The sequence below is a fragment of the Oncorhynchus clarkii genome, chromosome 18 (genome assembly GCF_045791955.1).
Source record: "Oncorhynchus clarkii lewisi isolate Uvic-CL-2024 chromosome 18, UVic_Ocla_1.0, whole genome shotgun sequence".
Taxonomy (NCBI): domain Eukaryota; kingdom Metazoa; phylum Chordata; class Actinopteri; order Salmoniformes; family Salmonidae; genus Oncorhynchus; species Oncorhynchus clarkii.
In genome coordinates, this window is record NC_092164.1 from 63,411,477 (window position 1) to 63,427,621 (window position 16,145).

At 41.3% G+C, this 16,145-nt stretch overlaps 2 protein-coding genes across 2 annotated transcripts; both read left to right on the forward strand.

Moving 5' to 3' along the window:
* Positions 1-6,275: 6,275 nt before the first annotated feature.
* On the forward strand, positions 6,276-8,835 carry LOC139372760 (amine sulfotransferase-like). Its single transcript, XM_071112561.1, has 6 exons — positions 6,276-6,627; positions 6,797-7,002; positions 7,299-7,425; positions 7,501-7,595; positions 8,153-8,330; positions 8,469-8,835. Exons 1-6 carry the CDS (start codon positions 6,468-6,470, stop codon positions 8,579-8,581), a joined length of 879 nt encoding a protein of 292 aa, XP_070968662.1. The 5' UTR covers positions 6,276-6,467; the 3' UTR covers positions 8,582-8,835.
* A 137-nt stretch (positions 8,836-8,972) lies between these two features.
* On the forward strand, positions 8,973-12,494 carry LOC139373835 (small integral membrane protein 13). Its single transcript, XM_071114907.1, has 2 exons — positions 8,973-9,512; positions 11,171-12,494. Exons 1-2 carry the CDS (start codon positions 9,437-9,439, stop codon positions 11,359-11,361), a joined length of 267 nt encoding a protein of 88 aa, XP_070971008.1. The 5' UTR covers positions 8,973-9,436; the 3' UTR covers positions 11,362-12,494.
* Positions 12,495-16,145: the final 3,651 nt, after the last annotated feature.

Consider the following 16,145-nt stretch of genomic DNA (forward strand, 5'->3'; position numbering starts at 1 on the left):
CACCCATTGCTGATAGGTTTATAAAATCGAGCGCACAGCCATGCAATCTCCATAGACAAACATTGGCAGTAGAATGGCCTTACTGAAGAGCTCAGTGACTTTCAATGTGGCACCGTCATAGGATGCCACCTTTACAACAAGTCAGTTCGTCAAATTTGTCTGTCCTCAGATGCAAAACTCACTACTGAGTTCCAAACTGCCTCTGGAAACAACGTCAGCACAAGAATTGTTCGGTGGGAGCTTCATGAAATGGGTTTCCAAGGCTAAGCTGCTGCACACAAGCCTAAGTTCACCATGCGCAATGCCAAGCATTGGCAGGAGCGATGTAAAGCTTGCCGCCAGTGGTAATGCGTTTTCTTTAGTGATGAATCACTCTTCACCGTCTGACCGACCAATCTGGGTTTGGCGGATGCCAGGAGAACGCTATCTTCCCCAATAAATAGTGCCAACTGTAAAGTTTGGTGAAGGAGGAATAATGGTCTGGGGCTGTTTTTCATTGTTCGGGCTAAGCCCCTTAGTTCTAGTGGAGGGAAATCTGAATGCTACAGCATATAATGACATTCTAGACGATTCTGTGCTTCCAACTTTGTGGTACCAGTTTGGGGAAGGCCCTTTCCTGTTTCAGCATGACAATGCCCCCGTGTACAAAGCGAGGTCCATACAGAAATAGTTTGTCGAGATCGGTGTGGAAGAACTTAACAGGCCTGCACAGAGCCCTGACCTCAACCCCATCGAACACACTTGGGATGAATTGGAAGGCCGACTGAGCCAGGCGTAATCGGCCAACATCAGTGTCCCACCTCACTAATGCTCTTGTGGCTGATTAGAAGCAAGTCCCCGCAGCAATATTCCAACATCTTGTCGAAAGCCTTCCCAGAAGAGTGGTGGCTGTTATAGCAGCAAAGGGGGGGACCAGCTTCGTTTTAATGTCCATGTTTTTGGAATGAGCTGTTTTGATGAGCAGGTGTCCACATACTTTTGGTCATGTTGTGTATATACAGTATATATTTAGGAACTCAGTCGGGGTTCTCAACTTACTGTTGAGAGTTAGAATAGTAGAACACCCAAGGTGTAATATTGAAACTAGTCTTTCTTTTCATATGTCACTCACTGATAGTCACCCAATTCGCCCATGTCAGGAAAAATTAAATGACGAAGGGCACGTCCCCAGGGTCCCTGATCTCCATGGGGCCCACATTGATTTTATTAGGCACTCTCACTCAGATGATATCTGATTTTAATTCAGATCCCCATCAGCTGTTGAAGAAGGAGCAGCTATTCTTCCTGGGGTCCACACAAAACATAGAACATGACGAAATATGGAACACTAATGGACAAGAACAGCAACACAAATATCATATTTAATTATATTATGTTTGTATTCAATTCATATTAAGTTAGAAAGATATATCATATTAACATGGCATAAGACATGGAAAAATGTCTAGAAATACAGGGAATTTGTTTTAAATCAGCAAAAAAAATTCTCCTCACCTCATGACAAAATGTGTAGAATTGTAGAAAATTTGCTGTAAAACTGCAACAACAACAGAAAGTTATATAAAACAAACGTATTTGTTAACCATTTCTTAATAAAATACTTTTTCTGCTAACAGATCCCTGTGTCAATATTAAATTATTGTTTTTTAACCCGGTGCTGATTTAAGTTGTAGCTGCTAATATTACATAGCTAATAGTTAACGTGTTTGTAGATGGACTGAAGGACCTATGTACATAGACATGGAATCACTGGCCACTTTAATAATGGAACACCAGTCACTTTAATAATGTTGAAATAATATTTCCATACTGTTTTTCTCATCTCATTTGAATATACTTAGATTTGTGTGTATTGTTGTGAATCGTTTTTATATACTACTGCACAGTTGGAGCTAGGAACACAAGCATTTCACTATGCCTGCAATAACATCTGCTAAATATGTGTATGTGACCAATAACATCTGCTAAATATGTGTATGTGACCAATAACATCTGCTAAATATGTGTATGTGACCAATAACATCTGTTAAACATGTGTATGTGACCAATAACATCTGTTAAACATGTGAGAGAGGTTAAAGCACAGTGTAGTAGCCTGGATAAAAGCTTGGAAAAAGTGTAGGGTCTCAAACAATCTCAGGTGTGGATATACCACCCCCTGCTGGACTGATGAGGGATGAACTGACAGAAGCCCTCCAGTGAGATCTCGTTGGACAGAAAGACTGGCTGGCCTTCTGCTCTGGCTTTGGCGCTCCTGAGGGACTGACTGTGTGTGTGGAACATGTTTCTGTACTCTTTCATCTCCACAATTTTACAAACTTCCTTCGGAGCAAATATGCAACCTTGATGCATACTTGATGCTTTTGATACCATGATGCTTTTGATACAATCGATCACCACATTCTTTTGGAGAGATTGGAAACACAGATTGGTCTACACGGACAAGGCCTGGCCTGGTTTAGAGCTTATCTGTCGGAAGGATATCAGTTTGTCTCTGTGGATGGTTTATCCTCTGACAAATCAACTGTACATTTCGGTGTTCCTCAAGGTTCCATTTTAGGGCTTCTATTGTTTTCACTATATATTTTACCTCTTGGTGATGTCATTCGGAAACCTAATGTTAACTTTCACTGCTATGCGGACTATACACAGCTGTGCATTTCAAGGAAACATGGGGAAGCCCCAAAACTGCCCTCCTTGGAAGCTTGTGTTTCAGACATAAGGAACTGTCATTCTTACTGTAAACACAGCACCGACAGAGATGGTCACCTCGCTTCGCGTTCTTAGGAAACTATGCAATATATATATTTTTAAATTGATTATTTCTTACATTGTTACCCCAGGAAATCTTAAGTATTATTATAAACAGCTGGGAAGAACTGTTGGATATAAGAGCAACGTCAACTTACCAACATTACGACCAGGAATATGACTTTCCCGAAGCAGATCCTCTCTTTGTACCACCACCCAGGACAATGGATCTAATCCCAGCAACTGACCGAAAACAACGGTGAAGCAGAAGGGGCAGGCGGAGCGGTCTTCTGGTCAGGCTTTGTAAACAGGCACATCACTCACCGCTCCCGAGTATACTACTCGCCAATGTCCTATCTCTTGACAAGAAGGTAGACGAAACTCGAGCAAGGGTTGCCTTCCAGAGAGACATCAGAGATTATAACGTTCTGTTTCACAGAAACATGGCTCTCTCGGGATATGTTGTCGGAATCGATCCAGCCACGAGCTTCTCCATGCATCGCGCCGACACAGATAAACACCTCTCTGGGAAGAGGAAGGGCGGGGGTTTATGCCTTATGATTAACAACTCATGGTGTGATCATAAGAACACACAGGAACTCAAGTCCTTCTGCTCACCTAGAATACCCTAGAATACCTTACAATGAAATGCCGGCCATTCTACCTACCAAGAGAATTCTCGTCAGTTATAGTTACACCGGTGTACATCCCCCCCCCTCAAGGGAACATCTAGACGGCCCTCAAGGAACTTCACTTGACTCTACGTAAACTGGAAACTATATACCCGGAGGCTGCATTTATTGTAGGTGGGGATTTTAACAAAGCAAATTTGAGATCAATGTTACCTACATTTTATCAGCATATTGATTGCACGACACGAAGGGCTAATACTCTCGACCACTGCTACTCTAACTTAAGCGATTTATACAATGCCCTCCCCCGCACTCCCTTTGACAAAACGCTGACTCTGTGAGTGTGTTTAGAAATAAGTGCATTGGAGATGTCGTACCCACTGTTACTGTTAAAACCTACCCTAACCAGAAACAGTGGATGGATGGCGGCATTCGCGAAAATCCAGCGCATTTAACCATGGAAAGAGGTCTGGTGATATGGCTGAATATAAACAGTGTAGTTATTCCCTCCTTAAGGCAATCAAACAAGCGAAATGTCGGCACAGGGACAAGGTGGAGTCACAATTCAATGGCTCAGACACGAGCACAGCACAGCACAGTCAGAAGAGGACTGGCCACCCCTCAGAGCCTGATTCTTCTCTAGGTGTCTTCATAAGTTCCTGCCTTTCTAGGGAGTTTTTCCTAGCCACCGTGCTTCTACATCTGCATTGCTTGATGTTTGGGGTTTTAGGCTAGGTTTCTGTATAGCGCTTTGTGACTTCGGCTAATGTAAAAAGGCCTAATAAATAAATTTCCTTGATTGATACATATACAGTGCCTTGCGAAAGTATTCGGCCCCCTTGAACTTTGCAACCTTTTGCCACATTTCAGGCTTCAAACATAAAGATATAAAACTGTATTTTTTTGTGAAGAATCAACAACAAGTGGGACACAATCATGAAGTGGAACGACATTTATTGGATATTTCAAACTTTTTTAACAAATCAAAAACTGAAAAATTGGGCGTGCAAAATTATTCAGCCCCCTTAAGTTAATACTTTGTAGCGCCACCTTTTGCTGCGATTACAGCTGTAAGTCGCTTGGGGTATGTCTCTATCAGTTTTGCACATCGAGAGACTGACATTTTTTCCCATTCCTCCTTGCAAAACAGCTCGAGCTCAGTGAGGTTGGATGGAGAGCATTTGTGAACAGCAGTTTTCAGTTCTTTCCACAGATTCTTGATTGGATTCAGGTCTGGACTTTGACTTGGCCATTCTAACACCTGGATATGTTTATTTTTGAACCATCCCATTGTAGATTTTGCTTTATGTTTTGGATCATTGTCTTGTTGGAAGACAAATCTCCGTCCCAGTCTCAGGTCTTTTGCAGATTCCATCAGGTTTTCTTCCAGAATGGTCCTGTATTTGGCTCCATCCATCTTCCCATCAATTTTAACCATCTTCCCTGTCCCTGCTGAAGAAAAGCAGGCCCAAACCATGATGCTGCCACCACCATGTTTGACAGTGGGGATGGTGTGTTCAGCTGTGTTGCTTTTACGCCAAACATAACGTTTTGCATTGTTGCCAAAAAATTCCATTTTGGTTTCATCTGACCAGAGCACCTTTTTCCACATGTTTGGTGTGTCTCCCAGGTGGCTTGTGGCAAACTTTAAACTACACTTTTTATGGATATCTTTAAGAAATGGCTTTCTTCTTGCCACTCTTCCATAAAGGCCAGATTTGTGCAATATACGACTGATTGTTGTCCTAAGAACAGAGTCGCCCACCTCAGCTGTAGATCTCTGCAGTTCATCCAGAGTGATCATGGGCCTCTTGGCTGCATCTCTGATCAGTCTTCTCCTTGTATGAGCTGAAAGTTTAGAGGGACGGCCAGGTCTTGGTAGATTTGCAGTGGTCTGATACTCCTTCCATTTCAATATTATCGCTTGCACAGTGCTCCTTGGGATGTTTAAAGCTTGGGAAATGTTTTTGTATCCAAATCAGGCTTTAAACTTCTTCACAACAGTATCTCGGACCTGCCTGGTGTGTTCCTTGTTCTTCATGATGCTCTCTGCGCTTTTAACGGACCTCTGAGACTATCACAGTGCAGGTGCATTTATACGGAGACTTGATTACACACAGGTGGATTGTATTTATTATCATTAGTCATTTAGGTCAACATTGGATCATTCAGAGATCCTCACTGAACTTCTGGAGAGAGTTTGCTGTACTGAAAGTAAAGGGGCTGAATAATTTTGCACGCCCAATTTTTCAGTTTTTGATTTGTTAAAAAAGTTTGAAATATCCAATAAATGTCGTTCCACTTCATGATTGTGTCCCACTTGTTGTTGATTCTTCACAAAAAAATACAGTTTTATATCTTTATGTTTGAAGCCTGAAATGTGGCAAAAGGTCGCAAAGTTCAAGGGGGCCGAATACTTTCGCAAGGCACTGTATATCAGAAATGTATCAAACATGACTGATGATTCAATTTCTTGAGGGAAGCGGAAAGTATATCTCAGAATGATATTTAACTAGGCAAGTCAGTTAAGAACACATTCTTATTTACAATGACCGCCTAGGAACAGTGTGTTAACTGCCTTGTTCAGATGTATCTTCACATAGAACACTTTGTCCTAGGGGGTAAAATTCACACACACACAAAAAAAAGCAGATTTGGCAATGATTGGGCGTTCATACCTCTGCCCTCTCTGTCTGAAGTGGTGTACACATTCAAGTTGAATTTTGTCGATAGCTTCACGTGGAATCTGAAGCGCTGTAAGGAGGAACTCTCTAATTACAGATTCAGGCACCTCTCCTTCTTTCTCTTGGATAACTGTAAGTACTAAATTCTCTCTCATGGATCTAGTCTGTATGTCAAGTAAGGCTTCTCTCAGAACTGTGTTCTCCTTTTTTAAGTTCATTAACTTCGGTTTCAATCTTATTGACTGTCCCTTCTAGCTTGTTTGTGTCTTTCTCCAATGTTGCAGCTTTTTCATCACTCATCTTGAGGTTTGCTTTCAAGTCTTTTACGTGTATCCTTACTGACTAGTTCAAGTATACCCACTTTGTCATTTATTGATTTTAACAAGTCTTTAAATGAAGAATGGGAGAGGAACAGAAGATTCAGATTACTGCCCTTGGGCTTTTCCCATACAAGGGGATGAACCTGATCAGAGGGGGGCATCAAGTCCAACACCTTGATTCTCTGGAGACATTTGAAATACGGGATGATGACATCGTTGTTGTTACTTACCCACGGTCAGGTAAGACCATGCATCTGACATAGGTTATAGGCCTGTACAGTACTTACTGTAGAGTGACTTATAGGCTGCACTACACAATCTATTGAATTCTGCATGAATTTAGGTATTGTATTGTGAATGTGCAACATGATCTCACAAATGCTGTGATTGTATTTCTTTAAAACCACAGGAACTACATGGACACAGTATATTTTGTCCCTATTGTATCATGAAGATCAAATGACAGAGGGAAGTAACAAACCAATCCAGGAACTGGTGCCCTTCCTTGAGGAAAACTTAAGACAAATAGACTACAACAGCAAACCATCAACAAGAACATTCGTGTCTCACTTACATTTGTCCTCAATCCCTCAAGGACTGAGAGAGAAGGGAAAGGTAAGAGAGAGAGAGAGAAATAACATGCAATGAATGCAAAACAATAACTGCCAGTGAAACCCATGTTTTGATAATTGTTTAAATAAAACTGTACACAGACAGAATATATTCATATGTTTTTAAAAAGTCTTCAGAGACTGACTACATTTAAAAAAAACCTGGATGCCAACAATGAGATTTGACAGATTATTTCATTTACATCAATTGAATCTACAATGTACTGTATTCGTTTTGAATTGTGGTGTTCAAGTTATATTGAATTGGCTGCATTCTAATTGTGTCAATTGTTTACTAAGGTGATCTACATAGCCAGGAACCCAAAGGATGTTGCCGTGTCCTTATTTCATCTCCAAAATTTCACGAAAGTCCTTAAGAGCGAACCTGACTTCAATACATTTCTGATTCAATTTCTCAAGGGGGAGGGTAAGTATATCTCAGAAGTTTAAACACATGTCCGAAGTGTCAATGTGAAATACCCTAATAATGTTTCTTCCCTAGTTCTCGGGGGGTCTTGGTTTGATCATGTTGCTGATTGGTATGCTCACAAAGATGAATTTGACATCCTTTCTATGACATATGAAGATATGATCAAGGTAAGTTAATTTCCATAATAGATGAGATGACATAACAGTGGAAAATATACACTGAGCGGAGAAAACATTAGGAACACCTGCTCTTTCCATGACATAGACTGACCAGGTGAAAGCTATGGTCCCCTATTGATGTCATTTGTTAAATCCACTTCAATCAGTGTAGATGAAGGGGAGGATACAGGTTAAATAATCATTTTTAGCCTTGAGACAACTGAGAGATGTATTGTGTATGTGTGGAATTTAGAGAGTGAATGGGAAAGACAAAATATTGAATTGCCTTTGAACAGGGTATGCCAGGCACACCTCTTTGAACGTGTCAAGAACTGTAACGCTGCTGTTTTTTTTATGCTTAACAGTTTCCTGTGTGTATACAGAATGGTCCACCACCCAAAGGACATCCAGCCAACTTGACACAAGCGTAGAATGCTTTCGACACCTTGTAGTCCATGCCCCGACGAATTGAGTCTGTTCTGAGGGGAAAAGGGAGGTGTTCCTAATGTTTTGTACACTCAGTGTATTGCTGAGACTAGTAATCAAACTATAACAATTGCTTTCAGGACACACGAGGTGCAATTGTCAGGATATCAAACTTCTTGGGCAAAAAGCTGGATGACCAAACCATTGACACGATCGTGGACAAATCCTCCTTCAAGAACATGAAGGAAGACCCACAGGCTAGACGTGATAAACAGCATCCAGCAGTTTTTGAACAAAGTGGATCCTTTATTAGAAAAGGTATGGCATCTATGTGATCCACATTAATAAAGATTGCATTAGTCGAAGTCAATTTCAACTATTGGTTACAAAATTCATCAAGGAAAATAGCACTAAAAAGAATGCCCTTAATATGCTGTTTGTTTTGTCTCTGACCAGGGAAGGTAGGGGACTGGAAGATTATGTTCACTGTGGCCCAGAGTGAGGGATTTGACCAGATCTACATGGAGAAGATGAAAGACTTGGCTCTTGAATTTGACTGGGAGCTGTGAAAATAGACATGTCCTGGTTACATGATGAAGACCTTCATCAACTTGGCTGAAGATGTCAGCAAATTGATCCAGATCAACACCAACAAAAACTTTTGTTGTTGATCTGTAATTGTCAAATTGTGCTTCAGTTGTGCGAATCACTCCAAATATGTCATTAAAACATGTTTTGAATCTAGGCTAACTAGATTGGCGGAAATAGCTGACCTGCTGCAATGATTGTGAAAATAAACACATGCAATAATTACTAAATGTTATTAAGATGCGCACATAATTCATATATTTTATAAACTGTTACTAAAAAATAATTGGTCTCTTCTTATGATTCGCCCCATGTTTTGTGGAACTACAGAGTGAGGATATGGACTACAGTACCCAAAAGGCAATGCTGGTCTTCAGCCTAACGCAAAGTCTCATTTCGAGACCAATGTGGTCTTTGTCCGTATTGTATTTATTTTGCAAATGTAATCGTTCAGGTTGCAATAATGTAGATGTGAACGATACTGCATCCTCCTGTGATACCTAGCTATCCGTCCATGATTTAGGCAAAGCGACGTTGACATTTTTACAGAGGGGCAGACTGTCTGGCCAGCTAACCGTATCGGCAATGAGGGGTTTGTTTTCCTTAATAACAACTAGTTAGCTACAGCAGCTATCCTTCATCCGTGTTGAAGCGAGGAATTGTGTTATAACGTTTATGATGTGGCAAATAACACCTGTAAACTGTATGTCAGTGTCAGTCTGTCGAATTAGTTAACGGACTCAACTCTAAACTAAAGCGATTTAGCGAGCTAGCTGTAAACATCTGTTTACTTACTTGGTAACTAGAGCTAGCTAGCTAGCACTGACAAGAAGACAATGTGGCAAAGCGTTGGTCTCACTGTGCTGGTAATTGTGGCCACCCTTGTGTGCGCGTTGCTCTTCATGGTTTTTGGTAAGTAACAAATGTGTTGGATTCGTGATTTTTTTTTCAGTTTTCTTGAATGTTGTGAGATTAACGTTACTGAGATTTGACGAGGACCTCTGACACAGCTTCGAAATGTATCAGCTAACCGTTAGCTACAGTAGCTAGCTAGCATTGCCATTATAGATAGCTACTGTCCGTATACAACATCAAGATCTCATGTTAGCAGCTAGCCATCTTTACTTAGGAGCAGTGACTGTGCAAGACCTCAATACACGTCATGTTCGTAGGTTCGTAGTTAGCACCTGTTTTGTAGCTAAGCCCCTCATAGCTGTTATGAATTGGTGGAGGTCCTGGGCTGGCGTGGTTACACAGGGTCTAAGGTTGTGAGGCTGGTTGGACATACTGCCAAATTCTCTAAAATGACGTTGGAGGCGGCAACAGCTCTGGTGTACAACTCTTGCCTAGTTAAAAAAAAAAAAAAAGAAAGACGTTAAACAGCTCTGGTGGACATTCCTGCAGTCATCATGCCAATTGCACGTTCCCTCAAAACTTGAGACGTTTGTGGCGTTGTGTGGCCTTTTATTGTCCCCAGCACAAGGTGCACCTGTGTAATGATCATGCTGTTTAATCAGCTTCTTGATATGCCACACCTGTCAGGTGGATGGATTATCTTGGCAAAGGAGAAATGCTCACTATCAGGGATGTAAACAAATTTGAGATTAGTAAGCTTTTTGTATGTATAATATTATTTATTTAAGCTCATGAAACATGGGACCAACACTTTACATGTTGTGTGTTTATTTTTGTTCAGTATTATTTGTTTTGCTGACACTCCATACTGGACTGTATAGCCTACTGGCTACTTTCACTCCTATTTTAGAGAAGTTTCTGCTTATAACTTCTGACACTTGGTAGGACATAATTTCTGACATTTGGTAGGCCATTTGTTTGTCAACTATAGTTGGATACATTTAGCTTCTCTTCTGTCATAACGTGTTGCCCCAGAAGACTAAATAAAGTAGTTATCATCAGAATAATGTCATGCATCGATAGAATGAACGCATTAGTAATCTAGTTAACACTGATAAAGTTGTCTTGTTTCATTTAGGGACTGTGGAGAAAACACAACTCCAAAACAGTGGAAAGATTGGTCCTGTGAAAAATGTCCAAATGTCAACAGTTTGACCGGTTTTAATGAAATGAAAAGCTGACTTCAGTTTGTCTTGAGTGCAAATTTTATGTGGTTGAAATACTGTCTGCTTGCATAACAGTGTCAAAGATAACACATTATACACATATTCACATTTTCTCAAGAGATGCTGAAAGAAACAAATCATATTTCTCAAGTCCTGTTCCCAAGACAAAATTAACATTTATTGTATAATTTTACTGCAAGAAATGAATAATTCTGTAGGAGTAAATATTATTATTACACTTCTAACCCATATGAACTTAAATGAGGAATATTCTGTTTATTCATGGATACTAGTGAGTGGGATATCAAAGGTGCATGTAAACAGCTTATCCCGAATAAGACCCTAAGCGGGATATGAGCTACTATCCGGAATACTGTGTGCATTTAAACGCGGTCACTGACTCAAATACAACAAGTTCATTATTTGATTCTTACGCACAGTCAGTGTTCACTTTCTCCTGGATGACCTTTGCTCTGTTTGGCCCCTCAGGTTGGTATGTTGTCTGGCAGCTCTTCCTGTCCAAGTTCAAGTTTCTGCGTGAGATGTTGGGCGACACCGGCTCTCCACAGGCCGAGACCCAGCCTTCCGAATCCAGGAGCGAACGTACCTCTCCTCCGCCCCCACGCCAGAGGCCCAAGACTGCCCGCCAGAGGGCTGTTCCTCCTAATAGTACTACATAGATTACCTCACCCGTCCCCTGTCGGCCACACCCTGTCCTGTTGTTCACCAAACCAGCCGTCCCACTAGGAAACAGTGGTGGACAAAAACCCCTTTAATAAATTGCATGATTTGGAATGGCATACTCTCCCATGTCCGTGTATACTGCTGCCTCTCCTGATGAAATCCACCCCTCCACTCTGCACTACTAAAGACATCCTCGTTGATGACACTTGACACGTTCTTCTTACTAGACTAGGCACAGCTGCTGATATTATAAAGGGACAAGCCATCAAATCATGGAACATTCTGTATGCCTCTTGTTCATGTTTCAAATATGTATTTTAGCTGTTCACAGCATGTTTGGTCTCTTCACCTGGCCTTCACTGACACTGCAACATGGTCAGCTCTGACTAGCTGACACTGTAACATGGTCACCACTAATTGGCTGACGCTGTAACATGGTCAGCTCTGACTGGCTGACGCTGTAACACGGTTAGCTCTGACTGGCTGACGCTGTAACATGGTTAGCTCTGACTGGCTGATGCTGTAACATGGTCAGCTCTGACTGGCTGACGCTGTAACATGCTCAGCTCTGTGGACTCCTGAGTGGTGCAGCGGTCTAAGGCGCTGCATGTCAGTGTTAGAGACGTCACTACAGACCCTGGTTCGATTCCAGGCTGTATCACAACCGGCCGTGATTGAGAGTCCCATAGGGCGGCGCACAATTGGCCCAGCGTCATCCGGGTTAGGGTTTGGCCGTCATTGTAAATAAGAATTTGTTCTTAACTGACTTGCCTAGTTAAATAAAGGTTAAATAAAATATTGGCTGACACTGGAACATGGTCAGCTCTGATTGGCTGACACTGGAACATGGTCAGCTCTGACTGGCTGTCATGCTGCTGACACCTGCATGGGGAATCTGTTTCTCCAACAGCAGACAGCTGAGTGTGAGTTATCTGTCGTGTGTGTGTTTGTGTGCGCACGTTTTATGAGAGTGTGTTTATTTGAACAGACGTGTGTTTGTAGTAAAGTCTATATTCAGACACATAGACAAAGCGTTGTATAAACAGCGTTGTATCATTTGTCATTTACTTTCAGAGGCAAAACAACTTGTAGAAGAGAAACTGAATAAAACTATTTGCATAACTGACAACCGAAGTTCCTCCATGCCAGTAAATTTCACTTTATTTTTAACAAAAGTGCAATAAAAGGAATGTTTTTGTTTTGTTATTTTGTTGTTCATATGTAACGGAACGGTTGACTACCCTTAAGACCGAGAGGGTTGTAATAACACAATGTCCAGGGGCTGTAGCTGTCTCAGAGTAGGACTGCTGATTTAGGATCAGTTTTGCCCTTTAAATCACATTGAATACAAGTACATGGACAGGGGGGACCTGATCCTAGATCAGCTTTATACACAGAGCTCCCTAGGAAGGCAACAAATAGGCTATAGCTCATTGCTCTGGCCAGCTAGCCTCCCAGAGGTGTTAACTGGGGTGTATTCAAAAGGAACCAAACGGAAGAGGACAGCTGAAACGGGGTGGACCTAACCAGAACTTGTCCGATAAGAAACTTGTTTTTCGTTGCAAAACACTTTGCTATGGTGTGCACTAATGAATACACCCCAGGGCTCCAAGCTACAGCTAGCATAATGCCCTTCCCAGTGATGTGTGATCCTAAAACGTCAGCACTCCTACTCTGATATGCTTGACACACATGGCCCCAGAGCTCCTCAGGAAGGCAATAGAGTAGGCTAACTGTAGCTCTGGCTAGCTGGTTCCCAGTAGAAGTGTAGCCTGGGCACCAAGCTATAGCTAGCTATATGTAGCGGGTCTCTTATGTACCACAGGAGAACCAAGAAATGAAGAGCGACACCACGGCTGTCTTTTAGGCTTTTATGTTGATCTGCAATAGTATTGTGAAAAGACAGGACAGGAACACATCAGTCTCCAAGGCACTATCTGACAAGTTGTTCTTTCTCTCTCAGTGTTTTCTCGGACTCACACAATCACACTCATACATAAAGCCATAATGTATACTATAAAATAACCAGTCCTTAATACAAAGAATGTATAATCTTAATTCTTAGACAAATAGAACCATACCTGCAATAGTATTGTGAAAAGACAGGACAGGAACACATCAGTCTCCAATGCACCATCTGACCAGTTGTTCTACACAGGAGCATGAAGAAAGGTAAAACACATATCCTGTCTCACATCCTCAATACATTGCTAGGTGCTTTCAGTGTTGACCGTACCAAAATACAACAACTCATGTACAAAAACACTGCAACATAAACAAGTTACAACGTGAAATCGCCTTTATTCCATTCAGGCTGTAGAGGACCAAACTACATCTCCCATAATGCAACGCCAGCACCAGTCGGCAGCTCAGCTAACCGTTAGCGTCACAGAAAGGCATGCTAGCTAGCAACAGCAGCACTTTTAGCACTCTGTAAACTATATTAATAACAATAAAACTCGGAAAGTTACATGTTTCAATAGTCTCCCACTCCCTTATAACAATATCTACAGCATTAACCTTGGGATGTTTTATTTATTTCACGTTATGAACTTCTACAAAGGAGTCATCTGCAACACATACCTTTCTCTCAGTGTTTTCTCAGACTGAGGAGAACGGGAGTTACGGGTAGTACCAGGGTGTTGGTAGGTGACACAAGCACCCAGATGAAATAAAATACATTTAATGAAACAAAACCCGAAGATGTTAACATCATTCAGCTACTGTAGCTGCCTAACTAACATCAACCGGCAGCACCAGTAGTGCAATAATTAAAAATAGACACCAAAAGTAAAGTTCCTGGCGATCATAGCGATCTGACTCCCCCTTCTGTCTGAACTTGGAATATTCCTGTTCGTGGGCTTTGGCCACTGACCCTCAACCTGGTTGTTCTGTTCTGCGTTGTGTACTATTCTAATCATTTGAAGTTTGATGGAATAATCATTTAAACTCTACTACATATAGTCGAAGGCCTCCCCAGTAGTCCCCTGAGCCTCTACCAGTGCCTGTCTAGATGGCATCCCTTCCTCTAGTTGGTCACATGGCCTCTGATCCAGTTATAAGACAACAACTAAATTCAATTGCTGGTCAAATTTTAAAGTTTGTTTTGGCTATTGCTGTAATTTAGCTTCGTAATAAATATATTTCTTAAACTCTGTGTAGAAATACGTTTCTTTAAATTTAATTTTTGCAAAGCTGATAACTGGTTATTTTAAGAATCTAACATTGGCATAGACAGTTCTTTAGGGAAATTGTAATCATAACATTCTACTGTAGGTTTAATTTGGTTAATGTCACGTCAATGGCTGATAACTTTCTCAGTGTGTTATTGTGTCTTACACATGTACAGCCTGAATTCTGACACTTTGCCCCTCATTCTTTTGAAAGTCAGCCTTCGTTTAACCCTTTATCTCCATAGACTTATGTATTGTGGTTTCCCCCCATCATGTTCATGTCATATCTGCTTACAGGGACTCAACAACAGGAGGCAGTATTGTCCAGCATTGTAGAACAATGGGAGTAAATCAGTCTTCAAAGAGTTTGAAACCAGCCAGTTTTAATTTTGGATGTAGCTGTATTTCAAGTGTATCAAGCTAAACTTTGTGGCTGTGTGGATGTTGAAAAAAAACAACCTTTCTGTCATTGTGAATGATTTGTATGAGCAGCGTTGACAGTTAAATGGGCTGAAATGACTCAGATACTCAACTACAATAAAGTACAACATTGAAATCCCAGGCATCCAGCCATTTCACCCCTCCACATCCAACGGATGCTTCTAATTTCAAAACAACACTGAAGTAAATGGCTTTTGCGCCTTTATACTCTCACACTTTAACAGAAATGCTAATGAAGGCTCTTTATATCATCTTAGTGTGTTTTGCGAGCTACTGTGCTGTCTGCAGCTGGGCCGTTTTTTTTTAAAGAGCAGCGAGAGCCCATGCTGAGCAATAGCAAAAAAAAGCTGTAATTTCAGAGTCTGCAAATACTTTGCAGGAAATGATTGTGGTAAGCCAAGGAAATTACATAGACTCTCGACTCTTTCTATATATAAATCTCTCTGTCACTCCCCCATGCGGTTGACTTGCAGCATTGCACATCATTTCCACGTAACCCTATCAGTCCTGAGACCCCAGTAAAAATCGGCTTTTCATTTAAACAGTTGCATTAATGAGTTTTATTAACAAATGTAAAAATATATATAAAAAAATACAGTCAGTCATCAGAAACGGGATAAAAATACATTTATATGAATGCCGTGAGTACAGAAATTGTTTACATGTGCAAGTACAAAAACATGTTACGTGTTCGTGTGAGTCTCAGTTTTTCATAAATAACTTTTAATAGTTTTGTAGCTCAAACCATTCTGACTCTACAGATGTTTTTGGAAGAGGTCCCCGGCCACGGGCCCCTTCTGGGACCTGCCCTCGTCTCACAAACACTGATCTAGCTCAGCCCCTGTTAATCACCCAGACTAATGGTTGGTGCCAGTGGATGCAGAATAAATAGACGAATCCAAACACACAATGTTTAAAAGGGATTAGAATTCCTAAATCGCGATGGTGGGATTCATTGGGTTAACTGACCTTGTCGTGATTCTACACTCAACAGCCAGGTGAACATAGTAGCTGACTTGGTTGGCTGTTGACCAGCTACCCTGTACATCCCTCACTCATACAACCCCCATACATCCAGCCAAACACCTGTTTGGAGTTTCCTGTCAGGACTAGACAGTGTCTCATTGAAGAGCACAGACAACTGCCCAGGGGACAGCAGAGCACAG

What these genes read in the sequence shown, in the direction of transcription:
- LOC139372760 (XM_071112561.1), top strand. Translation starts at nt 6,468, where the DNA reads ATGGGAGAGGAACAGAAGATTCAGATTACTGCCCTTGGGCTTTTCCCA. An exon ending in CATATGAAGATATGATCAAG is followed by an intron (nt 7,596 to 8,152) that starts GTAAGTTAATTT and finishes AATTGCTTTCAG; the next exon opens with GACACACGAGGTGCAATTGT. An exon ending in TGGATCCTTTATTAGAAAAG is followed by an intron (nt 8,331 to 8,468) that starts GTATGGCATCTA and finishes GTCTCTGACCAG; the next exon opens with GGAAGGTAGGGGACTGGAAG.
- LOC139373835 (XM_071114907.1), top strand. Translation starts at nt 9,437, where the DNA reads ATGTGGCAAAGCGTTGGTCTCACTGTGCTGGTAATTGTGGCCACCCTT. An exon ending in GTTGCTCTTCATGGTTTTTG is followed by an intron (nt 9,513 to 11,170) that starts GTAAGTAACAAA and finishes TTGGCCCCTCAG; the next exon opens with GTTGGTATGTTGTCTGGCAG.